We start from the raw sequence: 26,367 nt of genomic DNA on the forward strand, positions 1-26,367 counted from the left end.
GCCTCCTTTCTTCCACCGCCCCCTCCCATATCCCCCTTCCGCGAGACGCCAAAGGCGGGAATCCGCTCCACGGGCAAGTCCACGTGTGACCTCTTTGGCTCTCATTCGTGCTATCAGGGCCGGCCGAGAGCGGTGTTCAAAGATTTCTCTCTCTTCCCTTGACCGCTTTGCGATCCAGTGCTGATGCAGACCCTTGGGGTGACACCCAGCCGGAGTCTTGGCTTCAAGGAAAAAGCAGTCGGGCACCAAACTGGCTGCTCTCTACCCAACTCTGAAGTCGAAGGCTCATCACGGGGACGGTCAAGCGGTGGTCCGCCCTCTCTACCCACTCCCCGCGCCGTCTGGACTGAAGTCTTGAGCCAGGCGGGGCCGGCGGGGCGGGAAGGCGGGTGTCCGAGGGGCCTTGCAACCTTAAGATCCTTTGAGGATCTGTAAGTCCTATGAAGTACTTATCTCCCCAGAATACGGACGTTATCAGGGACTGCCTGCAGCTGTCTTTCATCTTTGGTGTGTATGTGTGTGTGTGTCACAGCTCTCTTCTGTATTGAAGTATAATTGACATGCAATAAACTACACACATTTAAAGTGTGCACGTTGATAAGTTTTGACCTATTTATACACCCATGAAGCCATCACCACAATTAATGAGTTAATTCACCACTCCCAAAAGTGTCCTCCTTCCCCAGTTTCACCTTGACCAGGGTCAGCTGGTAATTTTCACTCCTCTATTGCTCCCCCACCCCCATCCCATGCCGTGTGGCTCGCAGGATCCCAGTTCCCGGACCAGGAATTGAAACGGCCTGGCAGTGAAAGCCCTGAGTCCTAACCACTGGACCGCCAGGAAATTCCTCTTATTTCACTTTTAAAAAGTTATCTTCTGTTTCTGTCTTATGTTGACATCATCAAATCTCCCAAGATCCGTGCAGCTGTGACCTAAATTCTGCCTTCTCTCCCTTTACAACGTCTGCTTCTTTTAAGGAAAACTTCCTTCATTCCCTTTCCCTTGGTCAGGGTCTCCTGGAGGGCAGGAGAATGCAGGGATGATGGCAGAAGCAGTCATTTCCATCAGCATACAAACCTGCTGGAAAAGCTGTTAAAACAAAAAAACAGCTCACTGATCTCTTGTCCCACTTCAGCTACCACAGGAGTTCTCCCCTTCAGAACACAAAAAGCGTCGACCATCCTTACCATCTCTCCACTGCTTTTAAGGTTCATCCATGTTTTAGCATGTATCAGTATCTCATTCCTTTCACCGCTGAATAAGAATCCATTGTATGGATACATATTTTGTTTCTCTATTCACCGGTTGATGGACATTTCGGTTGTTTCCACCTTTGGCTATTATGAGTAATGCTGCTAGAAATATCCATGCACAAGTTTTTGTATGGACGTAAGTTTTCAATTCTCTTAGGTATTACAGCTAGGAGTGGAATTTCTGGGACATATGGTAACTCCATGTTTAACTTTTTGAGGTGCTGCCAAATTTTTCCAAAAGCAGCTGTACACGTTTACATTCCCTCTAGCAACGTATGAGGATCCCAGTTTCTCCATGTCCTCACCAGTATGTTATTCTCTGTTTTTTAAAAATTATATCCACCCCCCCACACAGAAAAAAAAAAAAAAAACGGTACAAGGGCTTCCCTGGTGGCGCAGTGGTTGAGAGTCCGCCTGACGATGCAGGGGACGCGGGTTCGTGCCCCGGTCCGGGAGGATCCCATATGCCACGGAGCGGCTGGGCCCGTGAGCCATGGCCGCTGAGCCTGCGCGTCCGGAGCCTGTGCTCCGCAACGGGAGAGGCCACAACAGTGAGAGGCCCACGTACCGCAAAAAAAAAAAAAAAAAAATTATATCCAACCTAGTACATGTGAAGTAGTATCTAATTGTGATTTCTGTATTTCTCTAATGACTAGTGATATTGAGCATATTTTCATGTGTTTATTGACCATTTGTATATTTTCAATGGAGAAATGTCTGTTTAGATACTTGGTCCATTTTAAAATTGGGTCGTCTTTTTTATGGTTGAGTTGTCATACTTCTTTGTATTATTTCTATACTACTTATCAGATATATGATTTGCAAATATTTTTTCCCATTTTGTGGGTTATCTTTTACTTCCCTGGTTGTGTCCTTTGAAACACAAAAGTTTTTCATATTGATGAAGTCTAGTTTATTTTTTTCCTTTTGTTGCTTGTGCTTTTGTGCTTGAAATCATTGCCTAATCCAAGATCATGAAGGTTAACAGCTATGCTGTCTTCTGAGTTGTGTCTTTTTGTTTGTTTGTTTTTTTAGCTGCAACTCTTACATTTAGGCCTTTGACCCATCTTGAGTTAATTTCTGTATATGGTGTGAGAGAGACATCCAACTTCACTCCTTTGCATGTGAATATTTTGTTCTAGCACCATTCGTTGTAAAGACTATTCTTTCTCCCATTGAACTGTCTTAGCACCTTGTCAAAAATCAATTGATCAGGGCTTCCCTGGTGGCGCAGTGGTTGGGAGTCCGCCTGCCGATGCAGGGGACACGGATTCGTGCCCCGGTCCGGGAAGATCCCACATGCCGCGGAGCGGCTGGGCCCGTGAGCCATGGCCGCTGAGCCTGCGCGTCCGGAGCCTGTGCTCCGCAACGGGAGAGGCCACAACAGTGAGAGACCCGCGTACCGCAAAAAAAAAAAAAAAAAAATTGATCATAAATATGATGGTTCATTTCTGGACTCTCAGTTCTATTGCCTTGATGTGTATGTCTATTCTTATACCAATACCATACAATCTTGGTTAATATAGCTTTGTAATAAATTTTGAAAACAGGAAGTGTAAGTCCTCCAACTCTGTTCTTTTTCTAGGTTGCTTTGGCTATTGCTGATCCTTTGTATTTCCATATGAATTTTAGGGTTGGCTTGTCAATTTCTGCAAAAAAAGGCAGCTGAGCTATTTGATAGGGATTATATTCAATCTGTACATCAATCTAGGGTCTATATTCATCTTAACAATAATTATCTTCCAACCTATGAACATGGGATGTCTTGCCATTTATTTGGGTGTTAATTTCTTTCAAAGATGTTTCGTAGCTTTTGGTGTACAAATGAACTTCTTTTGTTGAATTTACTCCTAAGTATTTAAACCTTTTTGATGTTGATGTAAATGGAATTGTTTTCTTCATTTAACTTTCAAATTGCTCATTTGTAGGGTCTAGAAATACAATTTAGTTTTGTATATTGATCTTGTTTCTGGCGATCTTGTGTGAACTCATTTATTAGATCTAATAGGTTTTGTGGATTTCTTAGGATTTTCTGTATGTTAGGTCTTGTCATATGCAAAAAGAGATAGTTATATTTCTTCCTTTCCAATCTAGATGCCCTTCCTTCTTTCCTTCCTCCGTTCCTTTTGAACCCTTAATCCAATGTTGAATAGAAGTGGCAAGAGTAGATCTTTGTTTCATGCTTGATTTTAGGGAGAAAGCTTTCAGTCTTCCACCACTAAATATGATGTAGGCTGTGGGTCTTTCCAAAGATGCCTTTGATCAAATTGAGGAAGTTCCCATTTCATTCCTAGTTTTTTTACAAAGAAAGTGTTGTTTTGTCAAATGCTTTTTCTGTGTATATCGATATGATCTTTTGTTCCATAAAAATGATTATATTGATTGAATTTTGTGTGTTAAATGAATGTAGACTTTTTAGGATAGATCCTACTTGATCATGGTGTATACAATAGTATATACAGACAGTCCCCAACTTACAATGGTTCGACTTACGATTTTTCAACTTTACAGTGGTGCAAAACGATACACATTCATTAGAAAACTTACTTCAAATTTTGAATTTTGATCTTTTCTCGGGATAGGGATATGAAGTATGGTAGTTGCTCATGATACCGGGGAGCAGTAGTGAGCTGAAGCTCTCAGTCAGCCAAGCGATCACAAGGGCAAACAACCAATACTCTTATAACCATTCCATACCCAGACAGCCATTCCATTTTTCACTCTCACTACAGTATTGAATAAATTACATGAGACAGTCAGCACTTTATTATAAAATAGGCTTTGTGTTAGATGATTTTGCCCAACTGTAGGCCAATGTAAGTGTTCTGAGTGCATTTAAAGTAGACTAGGCTAAGCTATGATGTTTGCTAGGTAAGGTGTATTAAATGCATTTTTGACTTATGGTATTTTCAACGTACAGTGGGTTTACTGGGACATAACCCATCATAAGTAAAGGAAGATCTATAATTCTTTTTATATGTTGCTGGATTTGGTTTGTTAGTATTTTGTTGAAGATTTTTTTCATTTCTATTCCTAAGAGATATTGGTCTGTTGCTTGCTTTTCTTGTGATGTCTTTGTCTGGTTTTGGTATTAAAGTATTAACAGTGACCTTATAGGATGAGTTGGAAAGTGTCCCCTCCTCTTCTATATTTTGGAAGAGTTTGTGAACGATTGGTGTTAATTCCTCTTTAAACATTTGGTAGAATTTACCAGTGAAGCTATCTGGTCCTGGGCTTTTCCCTGTGAAAATATTATTTATTATTAATTCAATCTCCTGTTAGGTCTCTTCAGAATTTATCTTCTTGAGTTAGTTTCATCAGTTTTGTGTCTTTCTAGGAATGTGCCCATTTCATATAAGTTATCTAACTTGTTGGCATATTATTGTTCATCAGGTTCCCCCATAATCCTTTCTATTTGTGCTGTAGTAATGTCTCTCTTTCATTCCTTATTTTTTCTTGGTCAGTCTAGCTAAATAAAGGTTAGTCAATTTTGTTGATCTTTCAAAGTGCCAACTTTTGGTCTCATTGATCTTATCTATTGTTTTTCTATTCTCTATTTCATTTATTTCCACTCTAATCTGTATTATTTCTTTCTACTTGCTTTGGATTTAGCTTGTTCTTCTTTTTCTAGTTTCTTAAGGTGGAAGGTTAGGTTACCGATTTGAGATCTTTTCACAATATAGTCATTTAAAGATATGTTTTCCTTTAGGCATGGCTTTAACTGCTTTCCGTAAGTTTTGGTAAGTTGTGTTTTCTTTCTTTTTTGTTTATTTATTTATTTGCTGTGTTAGGTCTTCGTTGCTGCACGCAGGCTTTCTCTAGTTGCGGTGAGCGGGGGCTACTCTTCATTGCAGTGGGCGGGCTTCTCATTGCAGTGTCTTCTCTTGTTGCAGAGCACGGGCTCTAGGCACACGGGCTTTAGTAGTTGCAGCACGCGGGCTCAGTAGTTATGGGTTGCAGGCTCTAGAGCGCAGGCTCAGTAGTTGTGGTGCATGGGCTTAGTTGCTCTACGGCATGTGGGATCTTTCCAGACCAGGGCTCAAACCTGTGTCCCCTGCGTTGGCAGATGGATTCTTAACCACTGTGCCACCAGGGAAGCCCTGTTGTGTTTTCATTTTCATCTCTCTCAAAGTACTTTCTAATTTCCCTTGTGACTTCTTTCCTTTGGCATTTTTAACTTCCACACACTTGTGATTTTCCCAGATTTGTTAATGATTTCTTGTTTTATTTCATTGTGTTCACAGAACATATGTAGTTTGATTCCAATCATTTTTAATTCACTGAGGCTTTATGGTGTAGCATATGGTTTATTCCTGAGAAAGTTCCATGTGCACTTCAGGAAAATGTATATTTTGCTATTGTTGGGTGGAGTGTTCTATAGATATTTGTTAGATCTAGTTGGTTTACATTGTTTTCTATGTTCTTGTTGATCATCTATCCATTATTGAAAATGGAAAATTGAAAGCTCCAATTATTACTGTTGAATTGTCTATTTCTCTCTTTAGTTCTGCCAGTTTTTGCTTCACGTATCTTGGGATTCTGTTGCTAGGTGCATTTGTTTATAATTGTTATATCTCCTGATGGATTGATCTTTTTATCATTATAAAGTGTCTTCCTTTGCCTGTAATAATTCTTTTTCTTAAAGTCTATTTTGTCTAATAGTAGTATGGCCACCTAAGCTCTCTTTGAGTTACTGCTTGCATGGTATATTTTTTCCCATCCTTTTACTTTCACCTGTTTGTGGCTTTGAATCAAAGCGTGTCTCTTGTAGATAGCAGAGTTTGATCATGTTTTTTTTTTGATCCACGTTGCCAATCTCTGCCTTTTGATTGGCGTGTTTAACTCATTTACATTTAAATGAAATTACTGATAAGGTAGGATTTGTGTCTGCATTGTGCTATTTGCTTTGTAAATGCCTTATTACCTCCTCATCCCTTCACTACTGCCTTTTCTTGTTAAATATATATTTTCTAGTGTAACATTCTAGCCCTTGTCCTTTTTACTATATATTTAAAGTTATTTTCTTAGTGGTCAATGTGTCTTGGCGCGGATCTCTTTGAATGTATCCAACTTAGTTTATTGAACCTCCTGGATGCATTTTAATGGTTTTCCTCAAAGTGGGAAAGTTTTTGACCACTGCTCCTTCCAATTTGTTTTCTGCCCCCTTCTCTCTCCCTCCTTTCTTTTAGGATTCCTGTTACGTATATGTTGGTGTACATACATGCTTCTGGCGTTCTGTTCATTTTTTTATTCATTCATTTTTCTTTCTGTTCCTCAGACTGGATGATCTCAGCTGAATTCAGATCCACTGATTCCTTCTTTTCCCAGCTCAAACCTGCTTTTGGACACCTCTACTGAATTTTTCATTCGCATGATCATACTTTTCAATGCCAAAATGTCTTTGTTCTATTTAAAAAACAATTTCTCTCTTTAATGATATTGTCTCTCTGGTGACACATCGTTCTGTCTCCTTTTAGTTTACAGCTCTGCCTTAGTCTGCACGTCCTGCTTGTGCAGATCCTCCTAGTCAGACAGAGGTGAAAGCCGAGGGAATTCAGGTCTCCCCTGGGCATGGACACAGCCCTACACCTGTGTGTGGCCTTCCATATTTTTAGGAATATGTTGAAACTTTTCAAAACGTTTTATGGACATCTCATTCCCCATCTTTCCCTTCTAAATTTTTCGTCAGCGGCTTCTCTGTTCCAGCTGCTAAAGCCATCTCAGGAAGTTGAGATGTTAAACAACGGCTGCTGATTATTTTTAACAAATGCACCTAGGGGGAAAGGCTGCTCACACTGGGCACACTCTGAGACAGGTCACATAAAATAAGCCCTAAGACGGGGACTTACACAGAAGTCCTTAGTGAAGTCTTAGTAAGGACTTCTTGAACTTCTAGCTATTTGGGGAAGGAACCTCACTTCAGAAGCCCCTCTACCTCCATGTTTAAAGCACACATAACTCCTTCACAACCAGGGGTGTCACCTCACAACCTGCAGCATGATTCAGACAATACACATGACATGTGAGACATGACGGGCTGGATTGTGGCAGCTGAAACTGTTTCAGTGCTTCACCCTGGACCAGCTCATCACAGTTTCAAAGGCCAATCTGTTGGCTTACGTATTGAGTAGCATTCTGGGGTCAGCAAACAATGGCCGCATATGTGCTTGTTTTTGTATGGCCTGTGTGCTAAGTTTTTTTGGCTTTGTTTTAATATTTTTTAAGAGTTGGGGGAAAAAAAGAAGAATATGCAAAGGAGAACCAGTTTGGCTTGCAAAGGCTAGAATATTTACTACCTGGCCCTTTATAGAAAAAGTATGCCTACCTCTGGGTAACAGAATCATGCATTCAAATAACCAGTGATATCCTAGGACAGTCAACACTCACAATAAGATGACAGAACCAAAGGGCAGAGAAATGCTTGAAATATGATTCCTTTAATGCTCCAGGCATTTTAAACATTCATAAAATCGCCTTGTGTCAGGAGTCATTTCCTCTTCGGTACATATTCTGTGTCCAGGATCAGAGACAGTTTTCTCCGTGGCACCCATGTGCTGTGGGGACCCACTCTGGCATCTAGTCTCCTCTGGCAGAGTCCCCACCACCCACAGCAGGGCTGGATGCACCCCTGCTTGACACGACCTCAATTCTTAATGGCAACACCCTCTGTAGCATCGCTGCTGCTTGCGGGTCCCGCGGATCCCATCCATTTCCAGCACTACCAGAGGTCCCCAGTCTGGGATGATCACCCTGAGGCACTCGTGAAACATCACGTCAGCTGGTAAGTCCACCAGCACCCGCTCCACTGCGTCAGACAGACACCGAGGCACTTCCACGTCCTGGGGAAGTGGAGTCTATAGTTACCACGGGAGTCCAGAGGGAGGGAAGGGGATTTTTCTCTCAATAATTTGTTTATAATCTTAACACTTATTTAGCAGATTTATAAATTCATGTCTGTTTATATTTGCTGACAAGGCTTCACAAACTGTTTAAGTAGATGAAAGCACAGCTGAGCTTCCAAAGGCTGTGACGGGGAGCAAAGGAAAACCTGCTTGGACGGCACTCGCTGTATCACGTCAGCATCCGGTCATTCTTAAAGGAACGCCTAGCCTTCTAGAGGGAATTTTTTTTAAAGCCCTAAACCTTAGCTGATTCTTCCAAGGTAATAATGTGTTTGTCCTTCCTTCTCAATCAGTGGTTCAAGGCATCTCAAAGCAAGCTGATGCCTGAGGTTCTGACTTAATGGGTCAGGGGTGAGGGAGGGGGAAGGTGTGGGCACCGACATTCTTTAAAAGCTTCCCAAGTGATTCCAGCAAACAGCCAGCATTGAGAACCTTGGTACTGGAGGTTCTCCAGCCTTCCTAATCTCATGTGTCCTCACTAAATGCCCTTGAAGTAGTCCCTGGGTCAGGCAACAAGCTCTTCCATGAGATAAGAAACTAAGGCACAGAGAGGTTCACGGGCTCCTCTGATGCCGTGCAGCCAATGACAGAGTCAAGATCAGAATCAACGCCTCCACAAAACACCACCTCCTTCCCCAGCAACTGGACACACAAACACAGACCACAGGTATGAAGACTGACTGCGGGCGAGGCATGACCACCTGTGTCAAGGATATCGTGGAAGGATATGGAACAGTTCTGAGCCAGCCATTCCACCTGGTCAGAAATAAATGCATAAAATAGATACTTATTCGAAACCACGCGAGGAATGAAGCAGAATTTTCTCTTTAAAGCCTTCCTTCCCTCACATATATTGCTATTGATTCAGGTTTCTTAGAAAATCCATCAAGTTCCACAGACTTCCTACACCTGGATTCTTAGCTCTGTCACCAGTAAGAGACACCGTAAGAGAAAATTCTCGAACGTCCCTGCAGTTCAGGTCCAAAAGATCATTACAAATCTGCGTTCGCATGTGACGGCACTACAAAAACCTCCACGCTTTCCCCATCACCCTACACTTTCTACGTAGGTGTGCACCTCACCACGATCTGCTCAGAAGCCCCCAGCACTAACCCATCAGCTGTGCTGGGCCTCCACAGTTCCCTTAACACTGTCTCATTTCGCTCTGGATGGAAACTTCATTATCTATATATTCTGGGTAACCGCCCGCACGTTTATTTTGTAATTCCAAACACCCGGGAGGGCCGAGCCAGCTGGCCCTTCCTCCACTTCAGCCCGGACATAACACTTTCACATCCCACACACACTGCTGCAGCCATTGAATCATTTCCATCATGATTCCTTTTTTCACTGTTAAGCTCCCACATCTCATCATGTTTGAGGTGTTGCTGTTTCTTCTCTTTGTAAAAAAAAAAAGTCTCCCCTGGCTGCAGAACTGTTTTCTTGTGCCAAGCAGAGACGAATAACGGAGCACACACGTGCCAGAGGGAAGACCCCACCGCGCCCTGGGGAGGAGGGAGCCGGTTCAGTGGGTCTGCTCTGATTCCCAGCGCACCGTTCACTCATCTTACGGTGGACACAGATGGCATATGGGGCTTCCTCTCGCTAGTGACATGGCCTCCTGGAAAGTCTGCAGAAAATTCGTCCATCCTGTGAGCAGAAACTACATCTAACGGGACGCCGTTAACCTCTGCTGACTTAAGAGATGCTGAGCGCGGCTCTGAAACCCCATCTTCCCCATTTTAAGAGACTCTCCCACTCAGGCGAGACACACACTGATTCAGAGCCTCTCCGTGATGTCGAGAGGCGCAGCAGACGGAGAATCTTCCCTGGAACAAAACCTGCCTGTCCAGCTCCCACAGAAGGTGCTAGAAGAGCAAGAAAAACAAAGTGGGGAGGAGCCCCCTGGGGTGGAGGGGGCGGATTCTACCCTCTCCCGACCCCTAGAAGGGTTTTTACAAAAGTTAAATCCCCCCCACAAAAAAAAACAGAACGAAAGGGAACTTGGCCAAAGGGCATGTAGAATTCTGGTTAAAACAAAGAGAACTGAGAATCATATTTCAAAGACTCCCCCCTACGCAACTATTAAGTAAAGCAGGACGTTGTGTTGTTTCCTCTCTCATGCTTATTGGATGCTTACGGGTTTGCAGCAAACTTGCTGCTTGGTTTCTAAAACATGCAGAGAGCAGGCTGAGAGCAGCGTTTGCTGTTGGGTGCCCAGCCCACGCCATCCCTGGCCAGTGACCAGCCGGATGCCATCAGGACCAAGAAGAGCAAGCCCCCTGATGGCAAGGCAGCGTCCGCAGAGCCCAGCACCCAGGACAGTCGGCGCGCGCTTGTGCAGATGCCCGTGGGACTAGCGGGGGACACCCTTGGCAACCTCCCAAGTGCTCTCGCATCCCGCCCCTGCCCCAGACAGGAGGCTGTAGCTGGGCACAGAGCTAAGGCACTAATGCAGCAGGTGGACAGACACCAACCAGATCCAACGGCTGCCACCCCGGGCAGGAGAGGCGCTGCTCACAGCACTACCTTAGGATAAAAATCAGATTTTTCAAAGGATGAGAACGTTAAGCACATCCCTGTGTTTTGCCCCTCAGAAGAACAGCCTGCTCTCCCATTGGCGAAATTTGCTGCAGTTTTCGAATCTCAGTAGCAGTGCCAAGAGCTCCACCTGGGAACCCCTGGGCAAACGACCACTCCTCGGGGAAGCTGCCTTTTCTTCTTCCAGCACGTCTCTGCGGGTTGTCTCTCTTCCTCCTGTTTGGCTTGATGACGTGCAACTCGGACACTTCTCCTTCCCCCGGGGCAGCGCCCCCTCGTGCTTCTTCCGAGGCAGCTTCGAGCGCCTCCCTCGGTCACAGCTTGATGAAGGCGGCTGGCTGGGGCGGCTGCTGCCCGGAGCCGGGGGGCGGGAAGAGGCTGGCGATGGCTATGTCCACAATGCCCTGGCACAGCTCCGCATAGAGCTTCCTGCAACGGGTTCAAAGAGCTGTTACTGAGGACGCTCATCAAAGTGCGAGCGAAAAGTCAACGCTTTTTTCATCAGGATCCGCCCTAGAAATTCCACCTCACGTTTCTAAGACTGGTGTCTGCTGACCATGCAAATCCTGCAGGAGGTACTGCAGGAAGAGAAAGCAGCCACTCGACAGATATTTCTGGAAGGTCTTGCAGGTGAACAGACAAGACGTCTCCTGCTCTGCCTTGAACTGCAGGGAACACAGGCAATTCCAAAGAGAACGGGGGCTGTCTTGCCTGTCTCGGGGGGGACACCTGGAGGCGCAGGCTCTCCCCAGGGAAAGTGCCCACGCAGTGTGGCTGCGGGGCCTTTAGGAAAGACTCCCCGGAGTGACAGCTCAGCCGAGACCCGGAGAGGGAATCACGTCGGACAGAGAATGGATGATGGGATAGGAAACAGGATGAAGGAAGGGGAGCCAGACACAAAGAATGAGGGAGAGATGCGGAGAGAGAAGAGGGGCAGTGCAAATGGAAGGAGTGGTACCCACTGAGGAGAGAGAACTCAGGGCATCTGGGGAACTGGACCATTGCAGTGCGAGGCTAGGGACAAGGCAGGGGCCAAGCCATGCAGGGTTCTGAGGCCACGTGCAGGGGTCTGGAACCACCATAGCAGAAAAGCTAAGGAGGAAAACCTCCCATCCAGCCTCTTCAGAGAAGCGATGAGGCCCTCTAGCTCCCCACTCACTTATTGTCTATAGGATTTTCGCCCGTTTCACACGGCAGCACGTGAGGCCCCAGAGCCAGCTCTCGGAGGACTGTCTCTAACACAGGGGAAAACCAGAGACATGTGGTCCAAAGAGAAAACCCACATTTGGGGTGGCGCTCCAGGCCTGACATGCCTTCCCAACTCACTCAAGACACATCTGGAATCCAGGTGGCTGCAGCCAAGGGTAGGAGCCCAGGCCAGCGTGACCTGGAGGAACAGAGGTCTTTACTGCCCTGATTTCCGGAAGATGCTATGTCCCAATCTCCACCAGGTAGGAAATCTTCACAAGCGAATTCCCATCCCTCCTGATGCCATGGCAAATCTCTGCTATCATCCACCCCATCACAGAGACTTTCTCCCCGCCCCTCCCATCCCCTTCTACTGCCCTTGCAGCTGGAAACTGTATGTTCTAACCTCTGGTAAGGCCCTCTGGGAAGAAAGCTCACGCAAAGCCATGCTTCCGTTGTCTATCTTAGGAAGTCCTAACTGCCAGCTAACCTTCATCTTTCCTGCTGGATGTCTGCTCTTCCCGCTCTCCCCTCTCCCCAGTCCCCCAGCCTCTGCCCCTTCTGTCTGTGAATCGAGTCCCATTTTCAACAGTCTGGTGTGGCCACACCACTCAACCTCCCACTTCTGAAGGGATAGTGACCAGGGGGCCAGCAAGTGAGTGACAGCGGCTGCTAAACTTGGGACTCGGCAAGTCCCCAAGAGCCACAACCGTCAAAATACACCGTGTTTGGTGTTTCGTGATGCTTGTCATTAGCTACCTCGGGAAGGCATTTTCCAAAGGGGATACTGGGGGAGGGGAGGACACAGCTTCAACCTGGTCAACTCATATCTTCGCTATTTCTGGTGTAGGAAGTACCTGACATACAGGCAAGAGTGGGCCTTTGAACATCCTGCTGGTTTTCATACAGCAAGATGAGTAAGTCCTATTTTAACATGTACACGACAATGGAAACTGTGGTTCCTGAACAAGGCTTCCCGGGACTTCCCTGGTGGCGCAGTGGTTAAGAATCCGCCTGCCAATGCAGGGGACACGGGTTCGAGCCCTGGTCTGGGAGGATCCCACACGCCACGGAGCAACTAAGCCCGTGTGCCACAACTACTGAGCCTGCGCTCTAGAGCCCGCGAGCCACAACTACTGAGCCCGCGTGCTACAACTACTGAAGCCCACGCACCTAGAGCCCGCGCTCCGCAACAAGAGAAGCCACTGCGATGAGAAGCCTGTGCACTGCAACGAAGACCCAATGCAGCCAAAAATAAATGAATAAATTAATTTAAAAAAAAAAAAGACTTTCCTTTGACTACGCCATCATGTCACCATCTCCATTGACCCTCTCCCTGCTGTTCGTCCTTTTGGAAGCAAGGACCCAAGAACACTCCCCACTCAAACTCATGAACCTAAAAGATAGAATCTGAGGGACATTCCCAGTGGTCCAGTGGTTGGGACTCCACGCTTTCACCGCCGAGGGCCCGGGTTCAATCCCTGGTCGGGGAACTAAGATCCCACAATCCATGAGGCTCGGCCAAAAAATAAAAAGATGGAATCTGTTTCTTTTCTATCACAGCAACTGTAACACAGTATGATTCATATAATAATTAACTGGGCAGTGTCTGTCTCCCTCCTCCAGTCGACTCCTTGAGGACGTTCATTTTTACACGTTCCTAAAATCCCCACTGTTTCCCTGGACCCCACTGCTCGCATCAGGACTCTGAATGAAGGGAATCCAACAGACAGTGAGTGGCTGTGTGGGAGCTGGTGAGATGGAGCCCAGAGAAGCCAGTGAACCCTGATGCCCAGGGGTTTATCACCAGAGGCCTCTGTTGGGGCCCAGCATGACCTGATCCTGCAAAGCACCTCAGAGAGCAGGTGAGTTTCCACCAGGTTGGGGGATACTACTGTTGGGGAAAGAGGTCAAAGCCATTACTCGACACTCCAAATGAACTAAGAAGTTGCCGTTTCTCTGCCCTCCCTAGCCTTCAATCCTTACGCGGAACAAAAGAGGCAGATTCACCTTTTCCAATCCGGAGACTGGAGGTCCACCCTTGAGCCAAAGCCCTTAAGACCAATGGTAAATAAAGGGTCCAACGTCTACGGAAAGCATTCAGTTATGAGGGCCTGCACCAGATTATCTGTATCTTGACCTAGGATAATTTACACTTGGAATCAAAGAGCTACCCTGGAGAAGAAACACTTAGTGAACAGCTCATAAGCTTCAGGAATAAACTGAAACAGAATCACTTTTGCCCACAAGACAGTGGGGTTATTTTATGACTTTCTTACCTTGTATACTTGAATGCCTGACTGCATTTTAGATTCTGGGCCTTGACTCACCATCAAGACATGATGGCATCCTTGTCTTTAAACACTTAAAGCTGCCATTTAAACATTCCCAAAGCTCTTCACAGTACGCAAACAGAACCTCCCTGCTCCCCGACACGCCATCCTGGCTGATGCGTAAGTTTGGGCCTAATGATAAAGAAATTCTATGCACTGAAGCACCAATGTCATTAGGGAGTATTAGGAAGATAGAAAGATGTCTCTATGTAAATAAAACCTAAGCAATTACTGACTCAGGTGAGTAAGAGTGTTAACCAGTAACACACACTATATCCACCCAACTACTATTTGCAGACTAGGATGTGCGAGGCACGGTGCCAGGTGCTGGGACTCCAAGGAGAATAAGAAAAACAAGGCTACTGCCCTCACGGTGCATACATTCCGTAAAGAAAACAAAAATGGGTTGATTTGACAGCAATTAGTGTAATGAAGTAAACTACCAAGGCTCTGGCTGGAGAAAGTCAGAGATAGGACTGTTCAAGACTTGTGGTTGCCAAGGGGAGGGGGGAGGGAGGGATGAATTGGGAGTTTGGGGTGAGCAGATGCAAACTGGTATATACAGAATGCATAAACAACAAGGTCCTACTGTAGAGCACAGGGAACTCTATTCAATGTCCTGGGATAAACCATAATGGAAAAGACTATGAAAAAGAATGTCTATATATGTGTCACTGAATCACTCTGCTGCACAGCAGAAATGAACACAACGCTGTAAATCAACTATACGTCAATAAAATAAATTTTTTAAAAAAGATGGGATTATTCAGGGGGGGCTTCCTGGAGATGCCATTTCGACAGACTAGGAGCAGCCTTGGTAAGACTGGGCTGGGGGGGGTAGAGTAAGAGCACGCCAAAGGCCCCGCAGCAGGTAAGCGTCATCAGGGAAACGAGGCTCTGGGTGAGGCTGGAGAGGTAGGCGGGGCAGTAGCCCTGCAGGTGGAGGGGAGTCGGGTTTCGGTCCCAGGCGCAGGGGGAAGGCTAGAGAACAGCAGGGCCTGGTTTCTGGCTGCTCAGGGGACAACGGACTCCACTGGGGCAAGAGCACAGACCCAGTTAGCAGGCTCTCTGCAAAAGCAAAGCTGGAGGACGATGTTTGGGAGAGCAAGGGCAGTGGGCGGGGGGAGCAGGGGGCTGGCGAGGCTGGAAGCAGAACTGACCAGGCCCCAATGGACAGATCCTGAGGGTAATGGAAAGGCAGGGGCAGGGTCTCGGTCACCTGGAAAGCGGGGGGCGGCAGGGGGGGGCTGGACATTCAGTGAGATGGGCGACTCTGGCCGGGTGGGGCGCCTACTGGACATCCACACACATCCTTGCAGGACGCCGGGAAGACTGGTGCAGATACTGGCCTGCAACTCCGGGCTGCGACATCATTTGCTGGTTTTAAAATCCTGGAGTGCAATATGGGCTTGGCTGGGGACCTGGAAAGAACAGTTTCTGTGCAGCGGCCGGGATGCGAGGCAGCCCGGAGTGGACCAGAGCGCGGATGCGGACTGAGGACAAGGAGACAGCGTGTGCACGTGTGGCTTCTCCAGAAGTGTGGCTGTGGAGGGAGCAGGGAGGGGGTGGTCCCGGGAGCAGGGCGGGGCCTCAGAGGAGGGCTTTTCCTAATTGCTGGGGAAATCTGCTGAGCGCCACAGGCTGGTGGGAACAGATGTAGCCAAGAGGGAGAAAGCAGATGAGGGAGGCATCCTCAACCCGCCCTCTTGCCTGGAGGGAGGGGATCGGGTCCAGAGCACAAGGAAGGGACAAACCTCTGACAGGAAGGACGGGAGAAGATGGACACCCCTGTGGACCTGGGGAAGGCAGGATGTGAAACATTCTGCTCTCCTCCACCCCTGGTCTCCTTAACTTTCCTTTCTCCTTCAGATCTCGGTTCCAAACATCACCTCCCAGGGGGACTTTCTGCTCAATTATATTACCTTCTAACATCTCTTACCCTATGAAAGGGTGTGTCCCAGTTTGTAATCTATATTTGTCTTGTCCTTTGTCTCGCCCAGTCTCCCTCCACTGAGGGCGGGGCCCGGGTCTCTCTGCTCACGACTGTGACCCAGAGCCCAGTCCGGGGCCTGGCGGGTTAGGGGTATCTAACAGGTATTCGTTAGTGGCAGGCAAGGATGAATGAGACGGAATCCCAGCTGCCAGGTCACAGCCACGAAGCAGGTGGCAAATGAGAGAACTGCTCATGTGTTAACACCGCCCCTTGGAGGTGCAGGCCTTTTTCCTACGCCGTCGGAAGATCACACCTCAATTTCTCCAAGACGTGGACGTGGGGAACCGTGAAAGGGTCTTGACACTAATGAATGTGGATCCTCAGAGGAACCAACAGCCTTTGAGGATGAAGTTCAAATGACTCCCTTACACGTAAGGCCTCCCACAGTGAGGTCCCAACTCACCTTTTCACCCTCAACTTTCCTCACCCCCACGCTGCAGCCAGGCTCCTCCCAGGAGGAACAGAAGTTCCCCGAGGGCAGGGTCTGTTCATCTGTGCATCTCCCCTAGAGCCTGGCCCAGAGCAAGGTCCCACTGGATTCTGGGTTCCCGCCCCCTTAGCACACATGACACTCTCCTCTTACACCCCAGCCTCAGCTCCACGATGTCCATGGTACCTTCTCAGACCACTTCCTGCCCAGGGAGCCTCTGAACTGCTTGGTCATCACTTTCTCCCTGACTCACAGGACGCGGCTGACTCATCACCTTGTCACGGGAGAGGGAGAGGGTCGCTGCTCGTATTACTAGCTTTGTTTAGAACTCTCACGGCATCCACCACCCACAGGTGCTAAGTGCTCAACACATACAGGGAGGAAAAGGGATAAGAAATGACTCAGCAAAGCCCCCTGCTGGCCGGGGTCCTCCCAAAGCCCTCCCGTCGCTGGTACATCCTCCTTGACGGCACTCAAAGGGTCAGTGGTTGGACACACAGGTAACAGGAGTTCACCACCTTGCCAAGACAGACTACTCCCCCTGCAGAACTAACTTCCCACGCGTTTTAACCCAAACCCTTCTCTTCCAGGGACTCAAGGAGACTAGGACTTTGTGTATTTGCCTCCCACCCCACGTTTTGAATTTAATTTAATTTTTTAAAATTAATTAATTATTTTTTTGCAGTACGTGGGCCTCTCACTGCTGTGGCCTCTCCCGTTGCGGAGCACAGGCTCCGGACGCGCAGGCTCAGTGGCCATGGCTCACGGGCGCAGCCGCTCCGCGGCACGTGGGATCTTCCCGGACCGGGGCACGAACCTGTGTCCCCTGCATCGGCAGGCGGACTCTCAACCACTGCGCCACCAGGGAAGCCCTTATTTTATTTTTTTTTATTTTTTTTTTTTTTGCGGTACGCGGGCCTCTCACCGCTGTGGCCTCTCCCATTGCGGAGCACAGGCTCCGGACGCGCAGGCTCAGTGGCCATGGCTCACGGGCGCGGCCGCTCCGCGGCATGTGGGATCTTCCCGGACCGGGGCACGAACCCGTGTCCCCTGCATCGGCAGGCGGACTCTCAACCACTGCGCCACCAGGGAAGCCCAAAGCCCTTATTTTTAAATGCATTAAAAATCGTGTTAGTCTCCTTTGCTGCACGGACTTCAAACTGCATGAAATGCAGTAAACCTCATTTTAGATAAAAGCAAACAAACAGACAAAAACCCAGTGGTGTTCGGGCTTACTGAGCACAAGCAGGGGCGCCGTTGACTTCAATGAGCCAGACCTTCATCTCCTCATCCACCATGAAGTCGAAGCCGAAGAGCTGGAAGCTCTGGTAAGGGAGGTGTCGGGTGCTGATGGCGGGCTCCACGCTCATGAGGCAGCTCCTGCAGGGCAGAGGGGGCGCTCACTGAGGATGGGGTGGTCCAGGGAGAAGGACCACTGGGAGAAACAGGTGCTTGGATGCTTTTACGTCGAAAGTGCTGATGAAAATTAGGCTTTGGCTTAATTCTCTTTTTTAAATGCATTACCAATAGATTATTCAAGATGATGTGAGTTATTTGTTAGAAAACTCTGCCATCACTCTTGTTCTTACAAGTAGTGGCTGCTTTCCCAGCAAGTGCTGAGTCACCGTGGTCCCTACAAATGTGGACTCCTCCAACAGGTGGACTGCTGCCACATTTGTTTATAATAAGCAAAACAAACCAAATAATAATAATAAGAAGAAGCAAAACATTTCTACGTATTTTTGCTATATTAAAAGAATGGACCACCATTTAGTGACGAGCAGAATTTGCAAAAAGAATGCTGACTCCGTTCATTTCTTTCACTAGCTCCAGTTCAAGTGTCAAATAGTTGCTTTTAAAGCTTTATATAATGAAACAAGATACTGAAATACAGAATAGGATTTAATATTAGGATCAACTACTGTTCGCAAAAATTGGAGGATTTTAGTGACGCAGAAAAGCTGAAAGTGAATCTCAGAGACATAATGGAAAAGCACATGATGCCTAAGGTCAGGCTGCTGAAGCCAGAAGCTCGGACCAATTTTCTAACCTCTTTAAGCCAAGTGTTGACTTCATTGTCCGTAAAGTTGGGGTAAAAATAATACTTACTCCCGGTGCTGAGATGGTTCAATGACATAATTACATAAGGAACTTGGCATGACTTCTGGTAGCTAGGAAGCATCTAATAAATGTAGGCATATTTTATGAATTTATCATTAATTACGATAATCATGAATCTATTGTTTATGAATAATAAAGAACTGTTATCTAGTACGACCATCCTAGAAAAAAACCTATGCCATTTCTGTTTTATGAAGCTCTCTTCACTGATTTTTCCCTCAACTAGATGTTGGGGCAAAATATTTCTCTTCGTAAATGCAATATATGTTATGATGACTCTAAGACTACCAGAGATAGCTGTCCTTCTACACAGCTGTATATTTAGAAGAAAAAAGACGTGTCCTAAAAAAAAAAAAAAAAAAAAAAAAAAAGAAGAAGAAGAAGAAGGGGAAGAAGAAACAGAAGTGGACTTCGCTGGCGGTCCAGTGGTTAAGACTCCGCACCTCCAATGCAGAGGGCGCGGGTTTGATCCCTGGTCGGGGAACTAAGATCCCACGTGCCGTCTGGCCAAAAAGAAAAAAGACGTGTCCTTATAGGTAGCTTTTGGCTTATGACTTTAAAAGAAGAACTGAGGCTTCTGTGAACTTGGCACCAGGGTCTTGCTCCCCTCAACCTCCCTCCACCCCAAGCATCAGTTTCCTCCTTTTTTTCTCGAAGAGGAAAAACTTTCTATAGATGTGTTTAAACCTTTCAAAATCACTTTGGACAGTTAGTCACTTAAGAACCAATTGGAATAAAAATTTCTTTTCCCATTCATCCCTAACCTGCAAGCCACATATCACATTTTTTTCTATATTTCATCTCTATTCTACGAGAGAATACCCTTAACTTTTGTTTTTATTAAAATGCCCTTTAAAATATAATTTAGAAAAAATTTTTAATTTAATAGGTGCTCATGATTAAAAAAAAAACAAAACTAACAACACTGAAGGATAAAAATGGAAAGAAACATTACACTCCAACACTTACAGGAAAAACTGAAAGCAAGAACCAAGTCAAAACGAAATATGTTTTATCTGCTGGGAGTTCAAGTTAATAATTCACTTTAAAGAATTTCTTTTCATCATCAGAGACTTTATATAGTACATCTTTTTTTTCAGCTGGAGTGGGAAGTTTGGGGGAAGCTAGCTGGGGAAAAAAGGAACATGAGAGCCGTGAGGAGCGTTAATAGCACCAAAGTAGCAACACTCTCTGAAGTGCACAGAACAATGAGGAGGAGGGGGTATATCAAATATCAAATAAATCTTTTGCCTAAAATATGAATTCTTTCTTCAGTGTACTTGACTTATCTGGTGTCAGAATTCTAACCACATATTAATCCCTGAAGAGATGGAACTCTGAGCCCCGTAATTATTCTGTTAGACTCTGTGTAAGAATACATTAAGGAAAAAGGCTCAGTCGTCATGACAGGGTGGTAACGACAGGGCAGATAAACAGACCACGGAACAGAACAGAGATCCCAGGAACGGACTCTCACATAAACGGCCACCTGATTTATAACAAAGGCACACCAAAACGCAGTGGGGAAAGGACAGTCATATGTACTAGTGACCTGGGGTCATAAAGGCTTAAAATGTATGGGGGAATCTAACAGGATATTAACTATACAAATAACAAAAATAATGACTTGTGATTTTAAAATATATGTAGCACTAATGACCACCCATATACTTACAATTCAATACCTTTAAACCCCCTCCTTGGGTCCCTCCCGCTTCCCCTCCAGAGTTAACCACTATTTTGAATTTTGTGTTTATCATTACTTTGTTTCTCTCTAGATTTTTACCACATGTGTACATTCCTCCAAATAATGTATTACTTAGTTTTGCTTGTTTTTCAATTTATATGAACAGGACCAATTTGTAATTTTTTGCTTGACATTATATTTGTATAACTCCAGTGAAAAAAATCCTTCAGGAATAAGGTAAACTAAAGACATTCTCAGATGACGGAAAATTAAGAGGACTTATCACCAGCAGAACTGCTCTAGAAGAAATGCTGAAGTCTGAAGGGAAATGAAACTTGGAACTTGAGGACTGAAGGATGAGCAAAGGAAACTGCAAATATCTGGGTAAATGTAAAAGCATAGTTTTCTCCCTTTATATTTAAAGTGCGTTGCTTGTAGAGAGCATATAGTTTGGTCTTTTTTTATTTTTTAATCCAACCTGACAATCTATCATATATTAAGTATGTGTATAATAAACCCTGGAGTAATCACTAAAACGAACAAACAAACAAAAATACAAAGAGATACAGCCAAATACTCAGTGGAAAAATTAAAATGGAACTCTAAAAAAGTTCAAATAATTCAAAAGAAGGCAGGAAACAGGGAAATGAAAAACAAACAAACAAAAAAGAAGGGACAGACAATGAATAATACAATGGTAGACATAAATCCCATCAAGTCAGTAATTACTTTAAATTTAAATGGTACAAACACAATTAAAAAACAGATGATGAGGAATTGGGCAATTGGGATTGACATGTATATACTGATGTGTATAAAATTGATGACTAATAAGAACCTGCTGTATAAAAAATAAAATTAAATTTAAAAAAACAGAGATGATATATTGGATTAAAAACAAAAGAAAACAAAATCCAATGATATGATGTCTACCAAAAGCCCATTTTAAATATAGAATAGAATAGAGAAGAAGGGTAAAGGGATGGAAAGAGACATACCATTAATCAAAAGAAAGCTGGAGTGGCTGTATTAATATCAGACAAAATAGACTTCAAAATAAGAAATATTACCAGAGATAAAGACAGAAACTACATAATGATAAAGAGGTCAATTCCCCTCAAAGAGATAACAATTCTAAATGCATATGCACCTGACAACAGATCTTCAAAATGTACGAAGCAAAAACCTAATAAAACTAAAAGGAGGGACTTCCCTGGTGGCACAGTGGTTAAAAATCCACCTGCCAATGAAGGGGACATGGGTTTGAGCCCTGGTCCAGGAAGATCCCACATGCTGTGGAGCAACTAAGCCCGTGCACCACAACTACTGAGCCTGAGTGCCACAACTACTGAAGCCCGTGCACCTAGAGCCTGTGCTCCACAACAAGAGAAGCCACTGCAACGAGAAGCCCGCACACTGCAACGAAGAGCAGCCCCCACTCACCACTACAGAAAGCCCACGTGCAGCAGAGCAGACCCAATGCAGCCAAAAAATAAATAAATAAATTTATTTAAAAAAGAGAAAAACAACTAAAAGGAGACATAGATAAATCCGTAATTATACTTGGAGACGTCAATATTTTACCTTTCAATAATGTACAGAACAAGTAGAACAGAAAATGATCGAGGATGTGAAAGACTTGAACAACACTACCAACCACCTTTGCCTAAAGCACATTTATAGAACACTCTGCCCAACTATAGCAGAATAAACATTATTTTTAGTGCGTGTGGAACATTCACTAAGATGGACCATATTCTGGGCCATGAAACAAACTTTAACAAATTTTAAAGACGTAAAACCATACAAAGTATTTTCTTTGACCATAATGAAATTAAAATGCCTGGAAAATCCCCAAATATTTGGCAATTAAGCAAAAATTTCTAAATAACAGCAGTCAAAGATGAAGTCACAAGGGAAACTAGAAAATATTTTAATAAAATGAAAACAGTCTTCCCTGGTGGCGCGGTGGTTAAGAATCCACCTGCCAATGCAGAGGGCATGGGCTCGAGCCCTGGTCTGGGAAGATCTCACATGCCGCAGAGCAACTAAGCCCGCGCACCCCAACTACTGAGCCTGCGAGCCACAACTACTGAGCCTGCACACCTAGAGTCTGTGCTCCACAACAAGAGAAGCCACCACAATGAGAAGCCCGCTCACCGCAACAGAGTAGCCCCCAAAAATACAAAAAAAAAAAGGGCTTCCCTGGTGGCGCAGTGGTTGAGAGTCCACCTGCCGATGCAGGGGACACGGGTTCGTGCCCCGGTCCGGGAAGATCCCACATGCCGCAGAGCGGCTGGTCCCACAAGCCATGGCCTCTGAGCCTGTGCTCCACAACGGGAGAGGCCGCAACAGTGAGAAGCCCGAATACTGCAAAAAAAACCAAACCAAAACAAAACAAAACAAAAGAGTAGCCCCCACTCGCCACAACTAGAGAAAGCCCATGTGTAGCAACAAAGACCCAAAGCAGCCAAAAATAAACAAAAATTTTTAAAAATAAAAATGAAATGAAAACAAAAACATGACATAGCAAAATCTGTGGGATGCAGCTAACGAGTACTTATAAGAAAACTGATGGCCTTAAATGCTTATATTTTATAAAAAAATAAATCTCTCCAATCAATGATCTAACCTTGCACTTTAAGGAAACTAGAAAAAGAAAAGCAAATCAAACCTCCCCAAAGCGGAAGGATGAAAATAATTAAGAACATAAATCAAAGAAACTGAAACAACAAAGAAAATCTATAAAGCCAAAAGCTGACTTTTACAAGAGATGAATAAAATTGATAAGCTTCTAACCAATCTGTCCAAGTGAAAGACAGAAGATATAAACTACCAACATGAGGTAATTACCAACATAAGGATTAAAAAAAAGTGACAGCATTACAGATCCTATAGATATTAAAAGGATAATAAAGGGATATAACAAATAATTTTTGTTCTTAGACAATGTAAATGGAATCATTCCTTGAAAGGCACAAACTCCCAAAGCTCCTTTAACACACATTTAACCGAAAGAGATATGAACAAGTTACCTTATTATATGTTTGATTTGTAGTAAGATACTACTTTCCAGGGTGATGTTCAAAGCACTTGTTAGGTACCGATTGAACTCCTCAAAGAACATTTCGTTCCCTTCTTCATACTTCCCATAGTTCTTCGAGTACTCCTTTTGAATGCAGTGATTAGTCAAATGGCAAGTCTTATCTTGGAAATTATCCACATGATACGGTTCTGAAGCAGTCCGAAGTACACCCTCTCTATAGAGGTAGATATTATATTGATGATCCACCAAGACCCAGCTTCTGCAAGTCAATAAAATATTCAAGTTACCCAAAGTTTCTGCATATTATATATATCATCCCCACAGCTTGATCTTTCTGGGAGGAAACAGAGGAAGGAGGTATGTTCTAAAATTATACGAGGCATGCCATAACAACATTGTAAAGCAACTATACTCCAGAAAAAATTAATAAAAAAATATATACAAGGCAAGTCATGCCAGTTAGCCAAGATAGTGGATTACCACCATAAGGAGGCAAAGAAAACATTTCACCATAACTGACAAGGAGACTTTGGTCCATTCAAAAGATACAGCATTTCGAAGAGATCTGAGTGGCTTGGTTTTTACGGTTAATCTATGAAACCTCCAGTTGCCATGTCTGCTCTTTTAGTTATCTTAAGAAGACTTTCTGCTGAAGCTGATCTGACAGCACTGGTGTTCGAGAAGCAGCAAGTCAACGTGAAGGCACCTAACTGACAAAGAGTCCTGGATGGGGAGAGGACAGCAAGGTTCAGGGCGAGCTGGGGCAGGGCTTTCAGCTTTTGAAAGCACCACGCAACCTCCTTCTCCTCGCAGGCCCTTTGCTCGCAAAGGTAAAGTCCAAACCCCTGAGGTGTGTTCATGAAAACCTTAAAAAGTGGGACACGGATAACAGAGTAAGGACACGCTCTCTGGCAGGATCACCTGATCTGCTGTGGCTGTATTAGGTGTTCTATGCATATCTCTCTGCTGCTTTCATAAAGCAAGCCCCACACACTGATATCCTTTCTTTGGATCCACAAGTCATCTTCATTAAAGAGAATACTTAAAAAAAAGAAAATTCATCATCTTAATAACCTTTTCTAGAAAGACAAGAGAAAGAGTGAAAGAAAAACAGAAGCTCGGTTCTGTTCAGCTGCACTCAACTTGGGGAACATTAAACGAAGTCCAATACTTCCCCATAATCCATGTCACCCTCCGCATCACACACCACTGCATTTTTTCCAGATTTGTAAAACAAAAACTCCAGACGCGGAAGCATTACCGGATGTCAAACTTGCGATGGCCTGGCTCCAGAAGCAGGGGGCGCTCAAGGTATTTCTGGATCACGTGCACCTGGCCCTGGTTGTCTATGAAATCCAGCAGCTCCGCAGCGTCTGAGGAGATGAGGATGCCTTCACCTAACAGGGCAAAAGCAAACCATAATCAGTCCAGTTCACCCCAAGAGGAAAAGCTCTCTGCAAAGCCAGAAAGGAAATTCTGACAGCAGGTAAAAACCGACAGGAGGCTGTTACTGGCCGACTCGCTTTTCATTCTCCATCCTTTCCCTCCTTCCATCTCTCTCACTCTCCCCTCTCCCCACAAAAGCACCAGGGTTATCCAACCCTCTCTCCATGTAGGATTGTAAACACTGTCATGGCAGGCTCCATGAAATTTCATTTTTATGGATATTCAAAGGGTCTAAGCACCATAAATAAAGGCCGCTCTACTTTTGGTCACTGGCTACCACAGTAAAGGCTGTATGCTGCTTATGACCAATAAACCGACTGGAAACACTGTATCTAGTAGAAACATCAGGTGGTTAGGGCAGAAAGACAAATGTACAAGAACATTCCTGCAGCGCTGTATTAGAAAAAACTGGATACATTCAAAGTGTCCATCAACCTAGAGATTGTCATACTGAGTGAAGGAAGTCAGACTTACTTCAGAGAAAGAGAAATATCGTATGATATCGCTTGCATGTGGAATCTAAAAAAATGGTACAAATGAACTTATTTACAAAAGAGAAATAGAGTCACAGATGTATAAAACAATCTTATGGTTACCAGGGGTGAAAGGGCGGGGGGAGGGATAAATTGGGAGATTGGGATTGACATATACACACTGCTATATATAAAATAGATAATAAGGACCTACTGTATAGCACAGGGAACTCTGCTCAATACTCTGTAATGCCCTATGTGGGAAAAGAATCTAAAAAAGAGTGGATACATGTATATGTATAACTGATTCACTTTGCTGTACACCTGAAACTAACTCAACATTGTAAATCAACTCTACTCTAATATAAAGTGTCCATCAATATTAGATAAATGATGCATCAGCTCTGAGATAGTGTTCATATCCTACAAAATTCACCCTTGTAAAGTGTAAAATTCAATGGTGTTTAGCATATTCAAGAGGTTTGCAACCATCATCACTACAATCTAATTTTAGGACATTTTCTTCACCTCCCCCCAAACCCCACACCCACCAAGCAGTTACTCCCCATTCCTTCCTCACACTAGCTCCTGAGGACTACTAACCTACTTTCTGTCTCTATGGGTTTGCCCATTCTAGATGCTTCATATAAATGGAAACACACAATATGGGGCCCTTTCTGGTCTGGCTTCTTTCATTAACACAGCGTTTTAAGCTTCACCCATGGTATAGCACGTGTCAATATGCCATTCCACCTTCCTATGACTAAATATTCCATTGTATGGATAGATCACATTTTGTTCAATCAATCGATGGACATTTGGGTTGTTTCCACTGTTGTTTGGCTTTTTTTAAATTTTATATTAGAGTAGAGTTGATCTACAATGTTGTGTTAGTTTCAGGTATACAGCAAAGTGATTCAGTTATACATATACATGTATCTTTGGCTCATGAA

At 44.8% G+C, this 26,367-nt stretch overlaps 1 protein-coding gene across 1 annotated transcript in view; it reads right to left on the bottom strand.

Moving 5' to 3' along the window:
• Nucleotides 1–11,011: 11,011 nt before the first annotated feature.
• Nucleotides 11,012–26,367, bottom strand: part of TTL (tubulin tyrosine ligase) — a gene marked incomplete at its 3' end in the record, with an annotated part of 33,305 nt that continues 17,949 nt past the window's right edge. Inside the window, exons 4-7 of the mRNA XM_082852136.1 lie at nt 24,757–24,892; nt 23,485–23,754; nt 17,878–18,021; nt 11,012–11,126 (exon numbers count right to left, since the gene is read on the bottom strand). Of these exons, the coding sequence (XP_082708262.1) occupies nt 11,012–11,126; nt 17,878–18,021; nt 23,485–23,754; nt 24,757–24,892 (665 nt within the window). The remainder of the gene's footprint in view (nt 11,127–17,877; nt 18,022–23,484; nt 23,755–24,756; nt 24,893–26,367) is intronic.

The sequence above is a fragment of the Leucopleurus acutus genome (assembly GCF_964270905.1).
Source record: "Leucopleurus acutus genome assembly, chromosome: 12".
Lineage (NCBI taxonomy): Eukaryota > Metazoa > Chordata > Mammalia > Artiodactyla > Delphinidae > Leucopleurus > Leucopleurus acutus.